At 41.9% G+C, this 19,264-nt stretch overlaps 1 protein-coding gene across 2 annotated transcripts in view; it reads left to right on the top strand.

Moving 5' to 3' along the window:
• Positions 1-19,264, top strand: part of DVL1 (dishevelled segment polarity protein 1) — a 174,624-nt gene that overhangs the window by 57,315 nt on the left and 98,045 nt on the right. For both annotated transcript variants that reach the window (XM_069741112.1, XM_069741111.1), the window contains exon 4: positions 1,452-1,564. In XM_069741112.1, coding sequence (XP_069597213.1) covers positions 1,452-1,564 — 113 coding nt within the window. The remainder of the gene's footprint in view (positions 1-1,451; positions 1,565-19,264) is intronic.

The following is a 19,264-nucleotide window of genomic DNA, read 5'->3' as shown; positions in this document are numbered from 1 at the left end:
CCCCATTATTGGGGTTACCCTCCAAACAAAAATTCTGAGTCCCCTATGATTCTACTCTGGTTCCTAAAACCTGAATCGTATAGACTTTAATGTAAATTCCTTTTCCCCTGATGAGTCCACGCTGACCGGTGGATGAAATCGTCAGGAGGGACTTCTTCTAGGATAGGACCATACTTGGGGACTCTCCTTGTGAGGACGGGAGACCTGCACGGGGCACGAGGCGGCTTTTTTAGTGCTTATATCCCTCCCCTGGGCATCGATGGGGTGAGACCAAGCCATTTTTCTCTTATGTACACTGGTGTACTATTCAGCACTTTCTCGCTGATATCTTTTGTATTGTTTTTTTCCCCCCCAGTTTTTATATGATTATATTAAAAGTTAGATTTTAAATATCTTACTAATATCTATCCTTGCTGCCGCCATTATTTGATTGATAGGAAACTCTTGTTGTATGCCAGTAAATATCTATTTACTTATCTACTATCTATCTACTAATTTAGCTATCTGTCTATGTTATGTAACATTTTTTTTTAAAAAACGTTGCAGTTCTAGTGTGTTCCACTAGGTTGCGCTGTTGCAAATGAAATCCTTCCAGCTGTATCTGTCCTTCTGTTATACATCAGAAGCGAGATTATTTTCAGACAATGACCCATAACTAGGACGGGTTTACTGTTCTGCACAACAGCCGCGAGACATGCAGCCGCGGGGACTAAGAACATATTTTTCGAGCACGTCAAAGTCGAGCATGCTTAGATAACACCTTATTCGAGCACGTTCACTCATCACCACAATACGCTCATACACTAATACTTTGCATAAACAAATACAGATGTTCCCTTTAAATTAGTTGTCTTATTTTCATTAAAAAATTGTGGGTAGATAGAACGGCGTCTCTCGGAGCAGAGAGTGGCTAAATAATGTGTCTTTCACGATGGAGGAACCAGCGGACCTTTAAATTGCACGGATAATGCATTGTTTTCATTGGAAACTGAGTAATGCCTTATTTCCCCTGCGGGGGTGCTGCAGGAAAATGAAACACTTACTGCAAGGTTTCCCAATGGATTACATCTGATCACAGTACTAATGGCAGGACACTGATTATGTCCAACGTGGAGAACCCCATCAATTGTTCCCCCAATTCTTTAGGTAGCTACCGTAATTTACTATCTAGAGCAGCGATTAGATGTTTGACTTTTATGAGTCCCATTTTCTAATAATATACGTATTTTTGAGAGGTGTCTTCCAATAATGGGGCTGTATACTATGCACTACATGATTGACGCACAATACTCACAGAAATGTATATATATATATATATATATATATATATATATATATATATATCACTGGGCCAAAATTCCAGAATTCTGGAAAAGTAGGAATTCGTAACTGCTGGAAATTGTGACGTATCAGAATCTATAATGCCGCCTGACTTTTCCTGTTTCTCACAGCCCCAATGCAGGCAGCAGTCGGGATGGACTCGACAACGAGACAGGAACAGACTCCATCGTAAGCCACAGGAGAGAGCGTCACCGGCGGAAGAACAGAGAGGCTCACGATGACGGTAGGGTGGGCCGCCATCTCCCCTCGCATCTCCTGCTCAGTTATCTGTGTCATGTAGATATTGATCGGTGCAGATGGACTTGACAGACAGAAGTATTGACTGAATGCTGGCGTGAGGCTTTTTCCTGATCACATCAGTGACGGTCATTGATTTCCTACACGATGGACGTCTGCTGGGATCTTGCGTTCGTGACCAACTAGTCTAAAACAAAAACAAAAAAAGAGCAAAGGGTGACAGTCTCGGGAAGATTCAGCATAAACCATGTATTACATGATCGTCTATTCGGTCAATTCATTTCTTGGCAGTAGATGCAAAAATACAGTTATATGAAAAAGTTTGGGCACCCCTATTAATCTTAAGCTTAATGTTTTATAAAAATTGTTTTTTTGCAACAGCTATTTCAGTTTCATATATCTACTAACTGTTGGACACAGTAATGTTTCTGCCTTGAAATGAGGTTTATTGTACTAACAGAAAATGTGCAATCTGCATTCAAACAAAATTTGACAGGTGCATAAGTATGGGCACCCTTATCATTTTCTTGTTTTAAATACTCCTGCCTACTTTTTACTGACTTACTAAAGCACTTTTTTTGGTTTTCTAACCTCATTGAGTTTTGAACTTCATAGCCAGGTGTATGCAATCATGAGAAAAGCTACTTAAAGTGGCCACTTGCAAGTTGTTCTCCTGTTTGAATCTCCTCTGAAGAGTGGCATCATGGGCTCCTCAAAACAACTGTCTAATGATCTGAAAACAAAGATTATTCAACATAGTTGTTCAGGAGAAGGATACAAAAAGCTGTCTCAGAGATTTAACCTGTCAATTTCCACTGTGAGGAACATAGTAAGGAAATGGAAGAACACAGGTACAGTTCTTGCTAAGGCCAGAAGTGGCAGGCCAAGAAAAACATCAGAAAGGCAGAGAAGAAGAATGGTGAGATCAGTCAAGGACAATCCTCAGACCACCTCCAGAGAGCTGCAGCATCAACTTGCTGCAGATGGTGTCACTGTGCATCGGTCAACTATACAACGCACTTTGTACAAGGAGAAGCTGTATGGGAGAGTGATGCGAAAGAAGCCGTTTCTGCAAGCACGCCACAAACAGAGTCGGCTGAGGTATGAAAAAGCACATTTGGAGAAGCCAATTTCTTTTTGGAAGAAGGTCCTGTGGACTGATGAAACCAAGATTGAGTTGTTTGGTCATACAAAAAGGCGTTATGCATGGCGGCCAAAAAACACAGCATTCCAAGAAAAACACTTGCTACCCACAGTAAAATTTGGTGGAGGTTCCATCATGCTTTGGGGCTTTGTGGCCAATGCCGACAGCGGGAATCTTGTTAAAGTTGAGGGACGCATGGATTCCTCTCAGTATCAGCAGATTCTTGACAATAATGTTCATGAATCAGTGACAAAGTTGAAGTTACGCAGGGGATGGATCTTTCAGCAAGACAATGATCCAAAACACCGCTCCAAATCTACTCAGGCATTCATGCAGAGGAACAATTACACTGTTCTGGAATGGCCATCCCAGTCCCCAGACCTGAATATCATTGAACATCTGTGGGATCATTTGAAGAGGGCTGTCCATGCTTGGCAACCATCAAACTTAGCTGAACTGGAATTGTTTTGTAAAGAGGAATGGTCAAAAATACCTTCATCCAGGATCCAGGAACTCATTAAAAGCTACAGGAAGTGACTAGAGGCTGTTATTTTTGCAAAAGGAAAATCTACCAAATATTAATGTCACTTTTCTGGTGGGGTGCCCATACTTATGCACCTGTCAAATTTTGTTTGAATGCAGATTTCACATTTTCTGTTAGTACAATAAACCTCATTTCAAAGCAGAAACATTACTGTGTCCAACAGTTATTAGATATATGAAACTGAAATAGCTGTTGCAAAAAAAAAAACTATTTTTATAAAACATTAAGCTTAAGATTAATAGGGGTGCCCAAACTTTTTCATATAACTGTAAGTAGCTGCGTAGAGTGGTTGCCGATTACTGAGGAGTGGAAGGCATGAAAGTCACCATAGCCCTGACTCCATAACTATGCACCAGGAGCTTAATGGCTTTCCATGGCTAAATTGCTGCATGCAAGCCTTATATCACCAAGCACAATGCCAAGCGTCGGATTGAGTGGCTGCATAAAGGGGTGGCTGAGTGCTGAGCAGCGGAGTGTATAAAAGTCACAGCCTCACAAAGAGCTTTATGGCATGGGTTTCCATGAGTGAGCATGCAAGCCTTACATCACCAAGCACAAATAGTGGCTGCATAGAGCAGAAGCAGCTGACGGCCAGGGTTTCCCATGGCTATCACATTATAACCAGGGGGTCCTCTTGTAGAAAACTGGTGGTCTGGATGGGACAAGCTTCTTACGTTGCCGTCACACGTTATTGTCCAATTGACTTTTATAAAAATTTTACCAAAATCTTTTCAACGTTTGCATGGGTCCCAAAGGTAGCGGAAGTTGATTTATATGTTATAGATGATTGCAGTGGTGAGCTTATTTCCAGGATGGTTATGATGAGCTAAGGATGTAAAAAAAAAGGAGAAATTGGAGCCAACGCTGCCTAGTCTAGTGCTTTCATCATCCATGGGTCCTGCCATCAATGATCAATGCTGGAGTCAGACGCGTCTGATTTATTAAGGGGCGAATGAATCTTAATGAATCAGACTCGTGAAAGTGGTGACGCCTCTGAATCTTACTCCAGTCTGGGAGATCTCATCATGAATTTAATGAGCTGTGGCATCACCTCCTTATACCATTTTGTCGGAGTTGAGCGAAACTGGTGTAAAAATGTCCAAACTGGCAAAATTCTTGTGCAAACTCGAGTGTAAAGAATCGGGGCCTTAGTCTCTTATAAAAGATGTAGTCACAAGAACCACTTTAATACTTTGGGAAATTGTGATTTAGGCACAGATAACATGTTACAGAACTCAGGGGCAGATTTATGGAACCTATTTAGAAAATGCAGCAAATTTATCAACGTGGCGCCTCCTCAGACACTTGTGTCTAGTTTTCCGCCACATCTTGGATGGCTTATTTTGCACCACTTTTTGCGTCCACTAACTGGATTACCCTATTTAAAATAAGTGCTCCACCTCGTGAGCTAAAAACAGTGTATACTCGTCACCCACATCGGCGCCGATAATTGGCTGCAGGGCTCACCTAGCATATCAATATCACTGTCATGAGTTTACCGTGACAGAAAGGAGCCAGAAGCTCGCAGCGTCTGATTTCTCCTACTCCTACAATGATTAGAAGCACTTCAGCTTCAAATTAAACAGTGCAGGTTTCTTTTAGGAGTTATTCTGCTCAGTTGAGAGCTCTTGGAAGCATTCCTTCATTAAGGCTCTCAGCTGTTCACTGTTCGCCACTCCCATCTCCTATATAATCTGGGCCCTGGCAAGCACTCATTGTCAGAGATAGCTTATGCTACATGGCTGGAGGTTGTTGTTGGTTTTTATTGGAGAAGGCGTGTGGTGGATTTATCAATGACTGTTGCTAGGTTTTGAGTGTGTGATAATTCAATTTCTTCTCCTACTTTGGTTTCACCCCATTCTCCACTCCCCTGTGCATCCTTCTGTTATATTTCAGTATATTTGTATTTTTGGTATTTTCTTTTACCACTGTTTGTATTACCTTGTTAGTCTGTTTGGTGTATTACGGTACACTACTACTCCCCTCTTCCCTGGGTGGGGTAAGGGTACAATCTGAGGGCAGATTCCGGAGCGAAGGCAAGGTATGTGGCCCCGGCGTCTTCACCATCAGAAGTACCACTACTGTTAGGGACAGGGAAGGAGCCCCTGGTCTCGGGACAAACGACAACAGAGTTGTGACAGTCACTAGACCATGGAGACCCACCGCCGACATTGCTGGAGCGGCACCAGTGCAAGAGGTGAATATAGGTTAATTTTATTTTACAAGGGAATTACTTATTTTATAAAGAGATTATCCAGGTAGCAGACAAATCTTTTTACGTTTTTTGACACACTGCAACATTTAAGACGCACCCTCTTCTTACTAAAAACACCCATTTTCTTTTAAGCCAAATTGCATTGTCAAAAAATTGTCAAACGTAAAGGTTATTTTTTACTTCTGTCTTCAGGAGCGCACCTCTGTCCAGTCTCCAGGCGGGGGCGCAATGTGCTCCACATGGTTGACTTTGGATCAGCTGCATGGCTGATCCGTGTGCATTAAAATGCAGTTTCCTCTGTGCGGCATTGGAGGAGCACAGGGACGCTGAAGCTAGCCAGATCCAGTGACCTGGACAGCTTCAGAGCGGGGCCTACAAACTGTAAAGAGTTTATATGTGCGCACTGCCTAGGAAGCCGGCCACTTCTGCTAGACTGCAGAGGTGGCCAGTAATCTAGTAAATGAGGAAGGAGAGGCTTTTTTAAGTAAATTGCAAAGTTGCTTGTTTGCAATCTTACCCATTTTCTACATTTAGACAACCCCTTTGGATGTGCATTTTATCTGATAAGATCGAATCATGTTTGGACCTAGTTATGCTGCAAAGTGCACTAAATTGTGGCCCATTTAAGTCTGTGTCCCACAATTACATGTTTTATTCCTGAAAAAAAATATGAAGTATTAAAAAAAGTAATATGTATGCTGCAGATAAGGGTTTACCCGGTTCCCACTATGATAAAGAACCAGCAGGGCTTCACTGGTACCCATCACCCACTTAGGGTCAGACTGTTAGTTGATTTTTGTGAAGTTTAGCAGGTCCGGCTTATGCCCCTGAGGCTTCTCAGAACGGATGCTCTGTGCACAGCTTGTCCAGACTGGCTATGTGCCGCCCGCAGGCAGGTCGCCTGTCTCTATCCGTGCCGGGAATGTGAGCGGACTGCAGGCTATGCTATGATTGCGGGGACACAGGTGACTGTATACTCCTGTCTTCTTCCACATTGTGTCGTCCACATTTGGGGATTTTTTTTTCACTTCCTTTCACGTAATAAGGGCTCAAAATAATTTTTGCAATTGGGGGCTGCATTAAAAACGTTGCGCCGTTTGGTTTTTACAGGCTTTTTGTTACCTTGAACAGTCAACTTTGATGTGTTCAAGGTAACATAACCCTGTATGTTCATAAATTAGAGGAGCTCAGTGAAAAAAAACAACAACGGATAAGAGTTACAAACTCTCACAGCCTAATGAGCTCGCTGATGGATCCTCAGTTAACTCATTCTGTAGTCACCTGTAGAAGTCAAGCAGTGCAATTTTATTTAATGAATCCAAATGCCAGGGCCAAATAGTTAAACATTTCCTGCACGTTCTAAATTGGCCAATTTATACGCTAAGAATCTTCATTTTATCAATAACTGTAAGTTTTCAGAAAAAAAAGTTTTGAAATTTTTTTTTATGAAAAAATATGTTTTGAGAAGTATAAGAATATTTGTCTGTGTTTTCACATGGCCTAGATTCATGTACATGTGCTGCTGTGTTCTTCATACATATACAGTATGGTATATATATATATATACCGGTGTGTGTATATATATATATATATATATATATATATATATATATATATATATATATATAATATGGTATATAAATCACCCTTACAATCCCGTGTACAAGAATTAACCCAGGGGCAGTTCACGTAAGATTTTGAATGTTTTAGGGTTTTTTTTTTAAAGGCTTTTGCAAAATTATTAAAGAGAGGGAGATTTATTTATCCCTCAAATTCCTGCCGTGCTCAAGATGCATCTGCGTCTCAGCGTGGAAAAACCGCACCCAATCAGTTTTCCCGAGGTTATTCCAGAAACCCAACCAGTGAGGTCGACATTAATTCAGACCTGGCAGATACTTGGCAATGAGTTTATAGGAATGGATAAAATAAACAGTAACCAGAAGTGGCATGTTATTATTGCCTGGAATCAGAAGTCTGTTATTTTGTTTTAAAAAAAAAATAAATCCTAATTGCAGTAACCGGAGGTTGGCATTGAGGTCTACTGCATCCAAGGGTGGAGATGCTGTTGAGTTTTATACATTATGATAAGCCATTGGGATAACATGGAACACAACGCCGCAGAATTCCGATAGACTCATAAAACTTTTAGGAATGCCATCTACAAATGAGCTGGTTGTTCTCCTATGTACTTCACCTTTGACTATTTGGATAAGAAGTAGTACATGTCACGTCTGTCACAGGCCGTAGTCCCAACAAGGTCGCCTCAGACAGAATTGGCACAAGCCACTCTTTCACCCATTTACAGGGATCTGTAATGGGGCCTACTGGATTGCTTCCGTGAAAGGGCTGCTGTCCGGAGGAGCGAACCAGGGCAAGAGAATTTTCTGATAGCTGGGTCAAAACCAAGAGGGCTTCAAAAGGTACAAAATTGTAAAGTAGGAGAAATGTCCATAAATAATCCAAGGTGAAAAAACAGGAAACACATATACAAGACAGGAGTTGAGCCCAAGACCTTAGCCAGAGGAGGACAAGGCTATATCTGGCAGCTTATAGCAGGAAGCTGGAGGCTTAAATAGGGTGTGGTCCTCTCCGGTTGGCTGGAGCAGGGAGCTGATGACTCCAGCTGAACAGCACACACCTATACTGCCAGACTACATGGCACTCTAATCTTAGTGGCAGGACAGAGCCTACACCTCCGAGAATGTCATGCTGGTGGATCGTGTACCCACTGCACCACGGACTGAGGAGAGCCTTGGGGTAGATAGCTAAGCAACCACCTGGGTTTTCCCTAGAGCCCCTGATGAAGGGGTTAGACTTGGGCCACTGGTGGAAGCCAGGTGCTACTCCAGAACAGATCCCAGTACTGAAGCAGCTGACTCCAAGGGTCAGGACAACAGACACAGACTCGGAGTCCAAGACAGGACTGGATTCTGGTGTAACAGATATTGGAGCTGGTTCAGACAGGACCAGGTTTCAAGCACAGGTACTGGTTCAGGTACCACCTGAAATGTTTCAGATTCAGATACCGCAGGTGCAGTTTCAGGCTCAGGTACCGCCAGGGTGGATACAGGTTCAGGTAAAGGGACCTGGCAACTGACAAACAGCTTGCAGACTGACTAACACAATTGTTGCACAGGCACCTCCCAGCAGGTGGAGTTGCCTTAAGAACTAAGTGCCTGCTGGCTATTGGCTGGGGACACATTAGGAGTGAGCGTGCTGCCAGCAGACCTGCGTGGCATATACCGACCCTGGGGCACGGGAGCCAGTGCAGGGGATGCAGCAGGGCGGCCTGGGTGGTGGTGAATATCCCTGACTTAAGGGAGAAGCGGAGGCATGCGGGGACTTTGGCGTTACACAAAGCTCCGATGTCTCTTTTATCACCAGTGCTGCCCTCAGGATTAATATGGCATCACCTGACGACAGAAGCAATCGCTGCAGGTGTTGGTGGAGATGTGACCATACATTTATAGATTCATTCATGACTACCTTAGCACAAAATTATGGAAGACCATTTGATTTGATGATGACTTTGGATGGTGGGTCACCTCCATGCATATGTACTGTTGGGGAGAAGGAAGTAAGCCTCTGACAATCACCTATGGCAGCGGTTTATCTATGGAGTGAACAATCAGGGATTTTACTCAAAGTGTCTGATCTTTTTAACCCCCATCATTAGCTGTCAGGATAGAGTCGGTAGATCACTGTTCACATTGCATAGCTGACTTATCCCTCTGATATTGGCAGGTTCAGATGACTTTATTCTAATATGTATGTGGGACCTTCAGTCTACTGCTGACTTAGGCTATATTCATACAGTGCCTTGCGAAAGTATTCGGCCCCCTGGAACTTTTCAGCCTTTTCCCACATATCATGCTTCAAACATAAAGATACCAAATGTAAATTTTTGGTGAAGAATCAACAACAAGTCGAACACAATTGTGAAGTTGAATGAAATTTATTGGTTATTTTACATTTTTGTGGAAATTCAAAAACTGAAAAGTTGGGCGTTCAATATTTTTCGTCCCCTTTACTTTCAGTGCAGCAAACTCACTCCAGAAGTTCATTGTGGATCTCTGAATGATCCAATGTTGTGCTAAATGCCTAATGATGATAAATAGAATCCACCTGTGTGTAATCAAGTCTCCGTATAAATGCACCTGCTCTGTGATAGTCTCAGGGTTCTGTGTGAAGCACAGAGAGCATCATGAAGACCAAGGAATACAACAGGCAGGTCCGTGATACTGTTGTGGAGAAGTTTAAAGCCGGATTTGGATACAAAATGATTTCCAAAAACATCCCAAGGAGCACTGTGCAAGCGATCATATTGAAATGGAAGGAGTATCATACCACTTCAAATCTACCAAGACCCGGCCGTCCCTCTAAACTTTCATCTCAAACAAGGAGAAGACTGATCAGAGATGCAGCCAAGAGGCCCATGATCACTCTGGATGAACTGCAGAGATCTACAGCTGAGGTGGGACCGTCTGTCCATAGGACAACAATCAGTCGTGCACTGCACAAATCTGGCCTTTATGGAAGAGTAGCAAGAAGAAAGACATTTCTCAAAGATATCCATAAAAAGTGTCCTTTAAAGTTTGCAACAAGCCACCTGGGAGACACACCAAACATGTGGAAGAAGATGCTCTGCTAAGATGAAACCAAAATCGAACTTTTTGGCAACAATGCCAAACGATATGTTTGGCGTAAAGGCAACACAGCTCATCACCCTGAACACACCATCCACACTGTCAAACATGGTGGTGGCAGCGTCATGGTTTAATTCTGCTTTTCTTCAGCAGGGACAGGGAAGATGGTTAAAATTGATGGGAAGATGGATGGAGCCAAATGCAGGACCATTCTTGAAGAAAACCTGTTGGAGTCTGCAAAAGACCTGAGACTGGGACGAAGATTTGTCTTACAACAGAACAATGATCCCAAACATAAAGCAAAATCTACAATGGAATGGTTCACAAATAAACGTATCCAGGTGTTAGAATGACCAAGTCACAGTCCAGACCTCAATCCAAGCGAGAATCTGTGGAAAGAGCTGAAAACTGCTGTTCACAAACGATCTCCATCAAACCTCACTGAGCTCGAGCTGTTTGCCAAGAAAGAATGGGCAAGAATTTCAGTCTCTCGATGTACAAAACTGATAGAGACAAACCCCAAGCGACTTGTAGCTGTAATCGCAGCAAAAGGTGGCGCAACAAAGTATTAAGTTACAGGGGCCGAATAATATTGCACGCCCCACTTCTCAGTTTTTGAATTTCCCCAAAAATTTAAAATGACCAATAAATTTTGTTCAGCTTCACAATTGTGTTCCACTTGTTGTTGAATCTTCACCAAAAATTTACATTTGGTATCTTTATGTTTGAAGCATGATATGTGGGAAAAGGTTGAAAAGTTTCAGGGGGCCGAATACGTTCGCAAGGCACTGTATACACTGTACATACATATTTCTATTTTTACATAGATCTGAGACAAACCATTTTTCTTCCATGTACTGTTCATTTTGTATCTGTTTTTTTTCTCCTCCATTTTAAGAAACTATTATTTATTTAATGCCCTTCAGCTTGATTTCAATTAATGTTGACTTGGTAGAAGAACGCTCTGTAGGAAGATCGATCTTGTGTAAGCCTAGGTAGGTCCACAAGGGATACTATCAAGCCGTCAGGCTGCTTGTTTTCCGCTTCGCCTTGTTCCTTCTACTCTGACCATGATGTCCTTCTCCACTGATTGCTTTCTTCGTATTTTTAATAACTAAAGGGGGTAAACTGAACCTTTTTTCGATTGCCACTTAGCAATGGATATACAGTATAAGTTGAACACTGATGGAAGCTGATGACTTCCATTTTTTGTCCATTTTTCGCAGACACCCATAGACTTGAGTCTGATCAATAAAACTCGGTTAGAAAAGGACATGCGCTGAGTTTATCGAAGTAGACACACCTATCCGTTAGCAAAAACATAAATAAGCAGTTGGAAGGCCCACATACACATTGTAATGGATTTTCCACACTAAACTCTCTATTCGATGATCCTCACCACTTCCATAGGTTTGGTTGTGTTCTTGGATTTTTTCCCCAATGTAATAAAGCTTTCACGTGTTCCCTGTCTCTGAAGACCTTTACCTGTGACCTAGTTTCCACCATCTTGAAAAATTCAATTCATTTTTTTAATATGGGGTCATCAGTGTTTCCAGACACAAAGGTGCTTGGCTATAAGAGATTTACCGTACTAATAATACTGGTAATAATGATAGAAATATTACTGTAGGAAAAGACCTTGTTGAGCTCTTTTGCTTAGATTTATTATCAAAATGGATGGACTAGAGAAGGTGCAAGTCAATACACAAATCCCGCTCGTAAAAAAAATCTCAGTGTGAACATACCCTTGGTGGTCTTTTTATGATCTGATCTCCTCCCTTTTATAATGTGTTCGGCTTGGTTATTAATTAATTTATTTATTTTTTTGCAGAGTTTTTGATAGTTTGTTAAATAATCTGATTTTCCGTTCCGACTCAGGACATACAGCTGCCATGTATGAGATCATGGATCTACTCTTTCAATTTCTGGAAGCATCTGTTCAGGGCATTTGATAGAGCAGATGGACAGTCTCATACAAACGGTTTTGGCTACTAATTGTTATACATCGGTGTTGATTTCCAGTTTTGATAATTCTCTTAGGAAAATGGCCTTCTGCCTCCTTTGTGGAGAGGAATGGGACACCACTGAGGTCATGTTCCACTACGTTTGTGTGACTGGGCTATTGGTGGTCTTCGTAGACTCATTTTGTAAATAGTCCATACCAAATAGTCATCCTCGTCAGCTCTGTGCCAAGTTTTTGTTTTAGAGATCTTATAAATATAAATTTACTGCCTATTTGTAATGATAAACTGTTATATATGTCTGTAAAAGTAGGGTGCATTTTCAGACTCCAGCTTAGGCCTCATTCAGACATCCATTTTTCATGTACATGTTCTATCCATGTTTTTAATCGGTAGAAATATGTACCCATTAAAGTCTAAGGTCCCTTCTACACCAGTGGTAGACACGGACAGAAAAGGGCCCATGTGCAAGTGTAAGGAGATGGACATGTTGCCCACGTTCCCCCTTGAAGAAACAAGTTTAATGTTATGTGGTTTAATGTGTATTATAATGTTTAATCTGAATTGTGATGTGCGTTGAAGATGTTAGTAGTATTGATAAAGTGTGTAGTTTGGCAATAGAGATTGTGAGAGTTAATGTTTGGGACCAACCAAGAGTGGGAGGGGGTAAGTCGAAGGGAAAGTGTGACGGATGTGTCAGAGGCGGCACACCTTTGCACTGCATCTGTCTGCAGAAGGTCTCTGTAATTTGCTTTGCCGACGAGTGTCCACCTCCCCCGGTTCTAATGGCTACACCTGGACCTGAGTGTTGATATACTTCCTGCTTGCTGTTGGCAAGTGCCGGTGAGATTTTCTATTTGCACTTCTCTGATGAGGCTTGGAGCTGTAGCAGTCTGCTAGCGTCCTCTCTAATGTTTGGAGGACGTCCATATTTCTCTCTGAGTCTACTCAAGCTAAATGTCTCCCTGTTTTGTTTATCCTATCTGTCTTTAGCGGTAGTAAGGATTGACTAGCACCCATCCTGTCCTTCCTGGTGCAGGGCTTATTGCCAGGGTCAGGCAGGGATTAGGTATTGTGCTTGGCGATAGGTGCGGAACCTGTATAGGGACGATAGGACAGAGTGACGTTAGATCTGTCTAGGGGTCTCCACTCCCCTCTGCGTTGCACTTAGCCTTTCCTTCACTGTGCGTGACAGAAAGTGTCAGTTTTCCTGTCAGGAAGGCAGAGAGGGCCTGGAGGGCATAGCAAGATGACCTAAGGTCCAATGTGAGCAGTGCGGCATTCTGGGGTGTCCCCAAGTGAGAGGAGATCGGAATCAAGGGATAGCGAGATCCAGAGCAGAAGTGACTGAGACTGAGTTATTTACCAAAGACGGGTCCTGGGAGAGGTTCCCATTCAGTAAAAAGTTTATTTTTGAATGGTGGTTTCCCTCATTGAAATGTCGGAACACCTGCTCCTGACAAACCATCAACATCGGTTGCATGCAGCTGCACAGGCGTAGTGCCCTCACAGCACAAGTGCACACACCCAGCCAGAACCCACACTTTCATGTAACGAGCTGGAAAACGAGTACCTCGCCCACAGCTACCGCAAGAACAATATATGCTCCCTTTGTAGTCCTATAGATCATCATGATGCAGAATTCCATTGGTTTTGGAGGTGGTAGTGGCCACCTTTAACTTTATCGGCATGTTCACAAGTTCGTTTTTTTGCACGCCAATTGTAAATAAAAAAAGACTGAGACGTGTCTGATTTGCAGATCAAAATCGCTCTTTCAAGTCAATGGGTCTGTAAGAGAAAAGAACGCTCAGATGCCGTCCGCGTTGCATCCTACAGCCTCGACAATCATCCTACTATTCAACAATGGTAGGATGAAACATGTCGGCACCTTGGACTTTTTTAGTGATGACCTAGTTGAGAAAAAGGCCAACAAATAGGAATTATTGGTAAATGCGCTGTCCACAACACTGACTAAGAAAAGCACTCGATGATCACATTCCGTCCTGTGAAGTCACACTTCCTGATACTGGACCATTAATTCTGAAGTGTCCGGAATAAGGCATCCATCTCGTAGAAGAGGCGATATTATCTCACGTAACAAGACATTACTCATCCTAAGTATGAACACCTCCGAGTGCTAACATACACACATCTCGTCATCCATCATGCGCCGAACAGGAAGCCTCACATCCCTTCCACGGCTTTCCATATTTGAAGGGCTTTATTTGCTTTTCCTTTCAATGTTTGTAGAGAGAATGAATGTATCTGTCACCCGGACAATGTGGGGCACCCGGGGCAGCCATTTTCTGGGATAGAGCATCGTCCCTCGTGCAGCCTATCAATCTTCCAAGAACCCGAGATATCAACTTGTTTGAGCAAGAGGAGAATTTTGGCTCAGGGTCTGATTTAGTAGAATTTTATGATGTTGATACTTCCCATTCCGGCTCTCAAAAGTTTCTCGAGCTTTTTTTTTTTAATGAAAAATGTCAGTAGGTGAAGTAGATCCTGATGGAATCTGCTCCAAACTAGACACTGTCAAATCAAAAGGCTTTAAAAAATAATTTTGAGAATAAAAAATTCTTCCAAAGCTTTTCAATCGTATTCAGGAAAAGAAATACTCCTCCAAAAACTTCCCAAGAAACAAGCATTTCCCAAAGTGGTTCTTGCTTGAAAAACTCAATGTTTTTGACCTGCTCAAAAAAACTAGTCCCACTGAGTGTCTTTTTTCCAATTTTATTTGCACCGAAAAAGCTGCAAAAAAAAAAAAAAACACTCAAAAGAATAAAAATATTCGTTTCTATGTACAGGTGCTTCTCACATAATTAGAATATCATCAAAAAGTTACGGTAATTAATTTCAGTTCTTCAATACAAAAAGTGATACTCGTGTATTACATAGAGTCATTTCAGACTGCGTGATCTATTTCATGTGTTTATTTCTGTTAATGTTGATGATTATGGCTTACCGGCAATGGAAACCCAAAAGTCATTATCTCAGTAAATTAGAATACTTTATAACACCAGCTTGAAAAATGATTTTAAAATCTGAAATGTTGGCCTCCTGAAATGTATGTTCAGTAAATGCGCTCAATACTTGGTCGGGGCTCCTTTGGCATCAATTACTGCATTAATGCGGCGTGGCATGGAGGTGATCAGCCTGTGGCACTCAAACGATCGTAAACTATCTCATTGATAGCGGCCAATGCTGTAAGTGCTGAGATTTCGCCACATGGCACTCACACTCGATGCTGAATAAATCAAGACCTTTTGAAAATGTTGTTTCTTTTATTTCATCATTGGCATATCGTTAATATGTCAGGTCATCCTGTGGTTTCCATAACTCCACGACTTTTCCATAACTCCCCGGTAGGCTGTCACTCAAAGTGCCTGGGTTTGATGACCATTTTTACATGGCCAGTCCATTCCTCCATTAATGAGAAATCAGCTTTTGAATTGATATGCAAATTGCTATGGTAGATTTTAAGCCTCAGTCACTCCAGCTCTATTTCCCACCCAGTGCCACCTCTTCCTGCTTGACTGACAGTCTCTATGTTGTGTTTGACTTCAGGCAAAGGAGCCATAAGTCAAGCAGGAGGAGGCAGCACTGGGCGGGGATTAGATCTGGAGTGACCGAGGTTTCAGATCTACCATATCAATTCAAAAGCTGATTTCTCAGTAACAGAGGAACGGAGTGGCCATGTAAAGGAAAGCGCTACAGGTGAATATATATAGTTTTCAGTGTGAAATCCTGCTGACAGATTCCCTTTAAGTACCGTATATTAGGAAAACAGATATTTATTTCTGCTGGTTCTTTTATTTTTACTATTTTACAGTATACCCTGCACCCATCTGGACAGCACAGACATATCCTCCCACACGGATTTCTCTTTAAAATGTTCACATTCTTGGCCAGACACGATAATGTGTTAACCCAGGGGCAATCCCATACTTCAACGTGCTCCTCGCTAAATGCTGCATGACGCCATAACAGCATTTACGGGTCTGATGTGTTGCAAAATGGTTCTGAAAATGACACCCACTACAAATGTTCTCTTAATTTTGCTGAGATAGAACGGCTGGTAATGTTCAGTGCTGTAAAATATTGGGCTGAAAGGTGGCAGATGAGGTTTAACAATGATAAATGTAAGGTTATACACATGGGAAGAAGGAATCAATATCACCATTACACACTGAATGGGAAACCACTGGGTAAATCTGACAGGGAGAAGGACTTGGGGATCCTAGTTAATGGTAAACTTACCTGGAGCAGCCAGTGCCAGGCAGCAGCTGCCAAGGCAAACAGGATCATGGGGTGCATTAAAAGAGGTCTGGATACACATGATGAGAGCATTATACTGCCTCTGTACAAATCCCTAGTTAGACCGCACATGGAGGACTGTGTCCAGTTTTGGGCACCGGTGCTCAGGAAGGATATAATGGAACTAGAGAGAGTACAAAGGAGGACAACAAAATTAATAAAGGGGATGGGAGAACTATAATACCCAGATAGATTAGCGAAATTAGGATTATTTAGTCTAGAAAAAAGATGACTGAGGGGCGATCTAATAACCATGTATAAGTATATAAGGGGGCAATGCAAATATCTCGCTGAGGATCTGTTTATACCAAGGAAGGTGACGGGCACAAGGGGGCATTCTTTGCGTCTGGAGGAGAGAAGGTTTTTCCACCAACATAGAAGAGGATTCTTTACTGTTAGGGCAGTGAGAATCTGGAATTGCTTGCCTGAGGAGGTGGTGATGGCGAACTCAGTCGAGGGGTTCAAGAGAGGCCTGGATGTCTTCCTTTAGAAGAACAATATTGTATCATACAATTATTAGGTTCTGTAGAAGGACGTAGATCTGGGGATTTATTATGATGGAATATAGGCTGAACTGGATGGACAAATGTCTTTTTTTGGCCTTACTAACTACCGTATGTTACTATGTATTATTACAATGATTACAACAAGGTGCCTACCTCTTAAAATTCCTTAAAATGCATTTATCCTAAAAAAGATAACCTGTAAGTAAAGAAAAAAAAAAAAAGATCATCATATCCGCTATTATTTCCTAAATCACCCAGCATACACAAGGGCTTGACTTTGCAAAGTTTGGTGTGCCCACCGCCTACAGAAAACCAAAAAAAGCAAAAAATGGATCTCAGAGCAATATTAAAAAAGACATTTTTTATTGATGATTATAGCAAGACAATTTTATCATCATATAAATAGAAAAATAAATAGGAACAAAACACTAAAAGAGTATAGCGACACCTTGGTGCCACGTTCAAAAACAGTTGGTATGCTTGAAAAGATATAGTTAAACCACAGACATGTACATGTGCACATACAACTCCTATAGGGGGCAGCCGAATTAAAGACTATATATGCGTATACATATAATAAATAAAATAAAAAAAAGTACACATTGTAAAGGCTGTTTAAGGATTATCTCTGACAATTCATAAGGGCCCCAAGATATAAAGTGGCAAGTGCATAGTGCAAATAGGCATCCAAATAAGAATAATCATATGGAGAGAAGCCCAACCATTAATATAGTCCAAGATAGAAACAGCTTGATCAGCTCAAATTGTAATAAACTATAAACCCATAGGCACTGTGCAGTAAATCATATTGACAATGGTAAAAAACAGACACCCATAATAGACCAACCTCAATGGAGGACAGACCCCAAACACCGCCTACATAGTAGAGAAAAAGAGATAGACAGGCAGCATCCCCCTCCACTGTCAGTCACAATGACAGCCACAGTGTAGTGTACCAAGTCACCTAGTCTTATGTGTCAGCCACAGCACTTTCATAAGACATAGTAAGTCCTTTCATGTATCGACCACAGTGCCCCATGATAATGACAGCCACTGGACTCCCATAAGACATAGTCGCTCCTCTCATGTGTCAACCACAGTGAACTATAGTAGTGACAGCCACAGCGCTCCCATAAGACACAGCCAGTCCCTTCATGTGTCAACCACAGTGCCCCATAATAATGACAGCCACAGGACTCCAGTAACACATAGGCAGTCCCCTTATTTCACAATACCTGACCAAAATTAAAGTATACTATAAGAGACATCCATACTCCTCCTTTGTCAGCCACACTGCCCCATAATACTGACAGCCACAGTACTCCCATCAGACATAACCAGTCCGTTCATATGTGAACCACAGTGTCCCATAATAATGATAGCTACAGTACTCCCATAATATATAGTCAGTCCCACAGTACACCCATAATATATAGTCAGTCCCACAGTACACCCATAATATATAGCCAGTCTCACAGTACACCCATAATATATAGCCAGTCTCACAGTACACCCATAAGGCACAGCAAATCCATACATGTCAACCACAGTGCCCCATAAAAATAGCCACAATACACCCATAATATATAGCCAGTCTCACAGTACACCCATAATATATAGCCAGTCTCACAGTACACCCATAATATATAGCCAGTCTCACAGTACACCCATAATATATAGCCAGTCTCACAATCCTCCCATAATATATAGCCAGTCTCACAGTACTCCCATAATATATAGCCAGTCTCACAGTACTCCCATAAGGCATAGCCAGTCCATACATATCAACCACAGTGCCCCATAATAATAGCCACAGTATTCCCGTAATATATAGCCAGTCCCACAATACACTCATAATATATAGCCAGTCCCACAGTATTTATTATTATTATTATACATTTTTATAGCGCCATTTATTCCATGGCGCTTTACATGTGAATACGGGGCAAATATAGACAAATACATTAAACATGAGCAGATAACAAGGCACACGAGTACATAAGGAGGGAGGACCCTGCCCGCGAGGGCTCACAGTCTGCAGGGGGTGGGTGAGGATACACTAGGAGAGGGAAGAGCTGGCTGTGCGGCTGTTCAGTAGGTTGAGGATCACACTCAGTACTCCCATAATATATAGCCAGTCCCACAATACACTCATAATATATAGCCAGTCCCACAATACTCACATAATATATAGCCAGTCTCACAATACACTCATAATATATAGCCAGTCCCACAATACACTCATAATATATAGCCAGTCCCACAATACACTCATAATATATAGCCAGTCCCACAATACTCACATAATATATAGCCAGTCTCACAATACACTCATAATATATAGCCAGTCCCA

Source organism: Ranitomeya imitator, chromosome 10, assembly GCF_032444005.1.
Source record: "Ranitomeya imitator isolate aRanImi1 chromosome 10, aRanImi1.pri, whole genome shotgun sequence".
Taxonomy (NCBI): Eukaryota; Metazoa; Chordata; class Amphibia; order Anura; family Dendrobatidae; genus Ranitomeya; species Ranitomeya imitator.
Note: the sequence above shows the minus strand (reverse complement) of the source record. Positions and strands in the feature narration are given on the sequence as shown.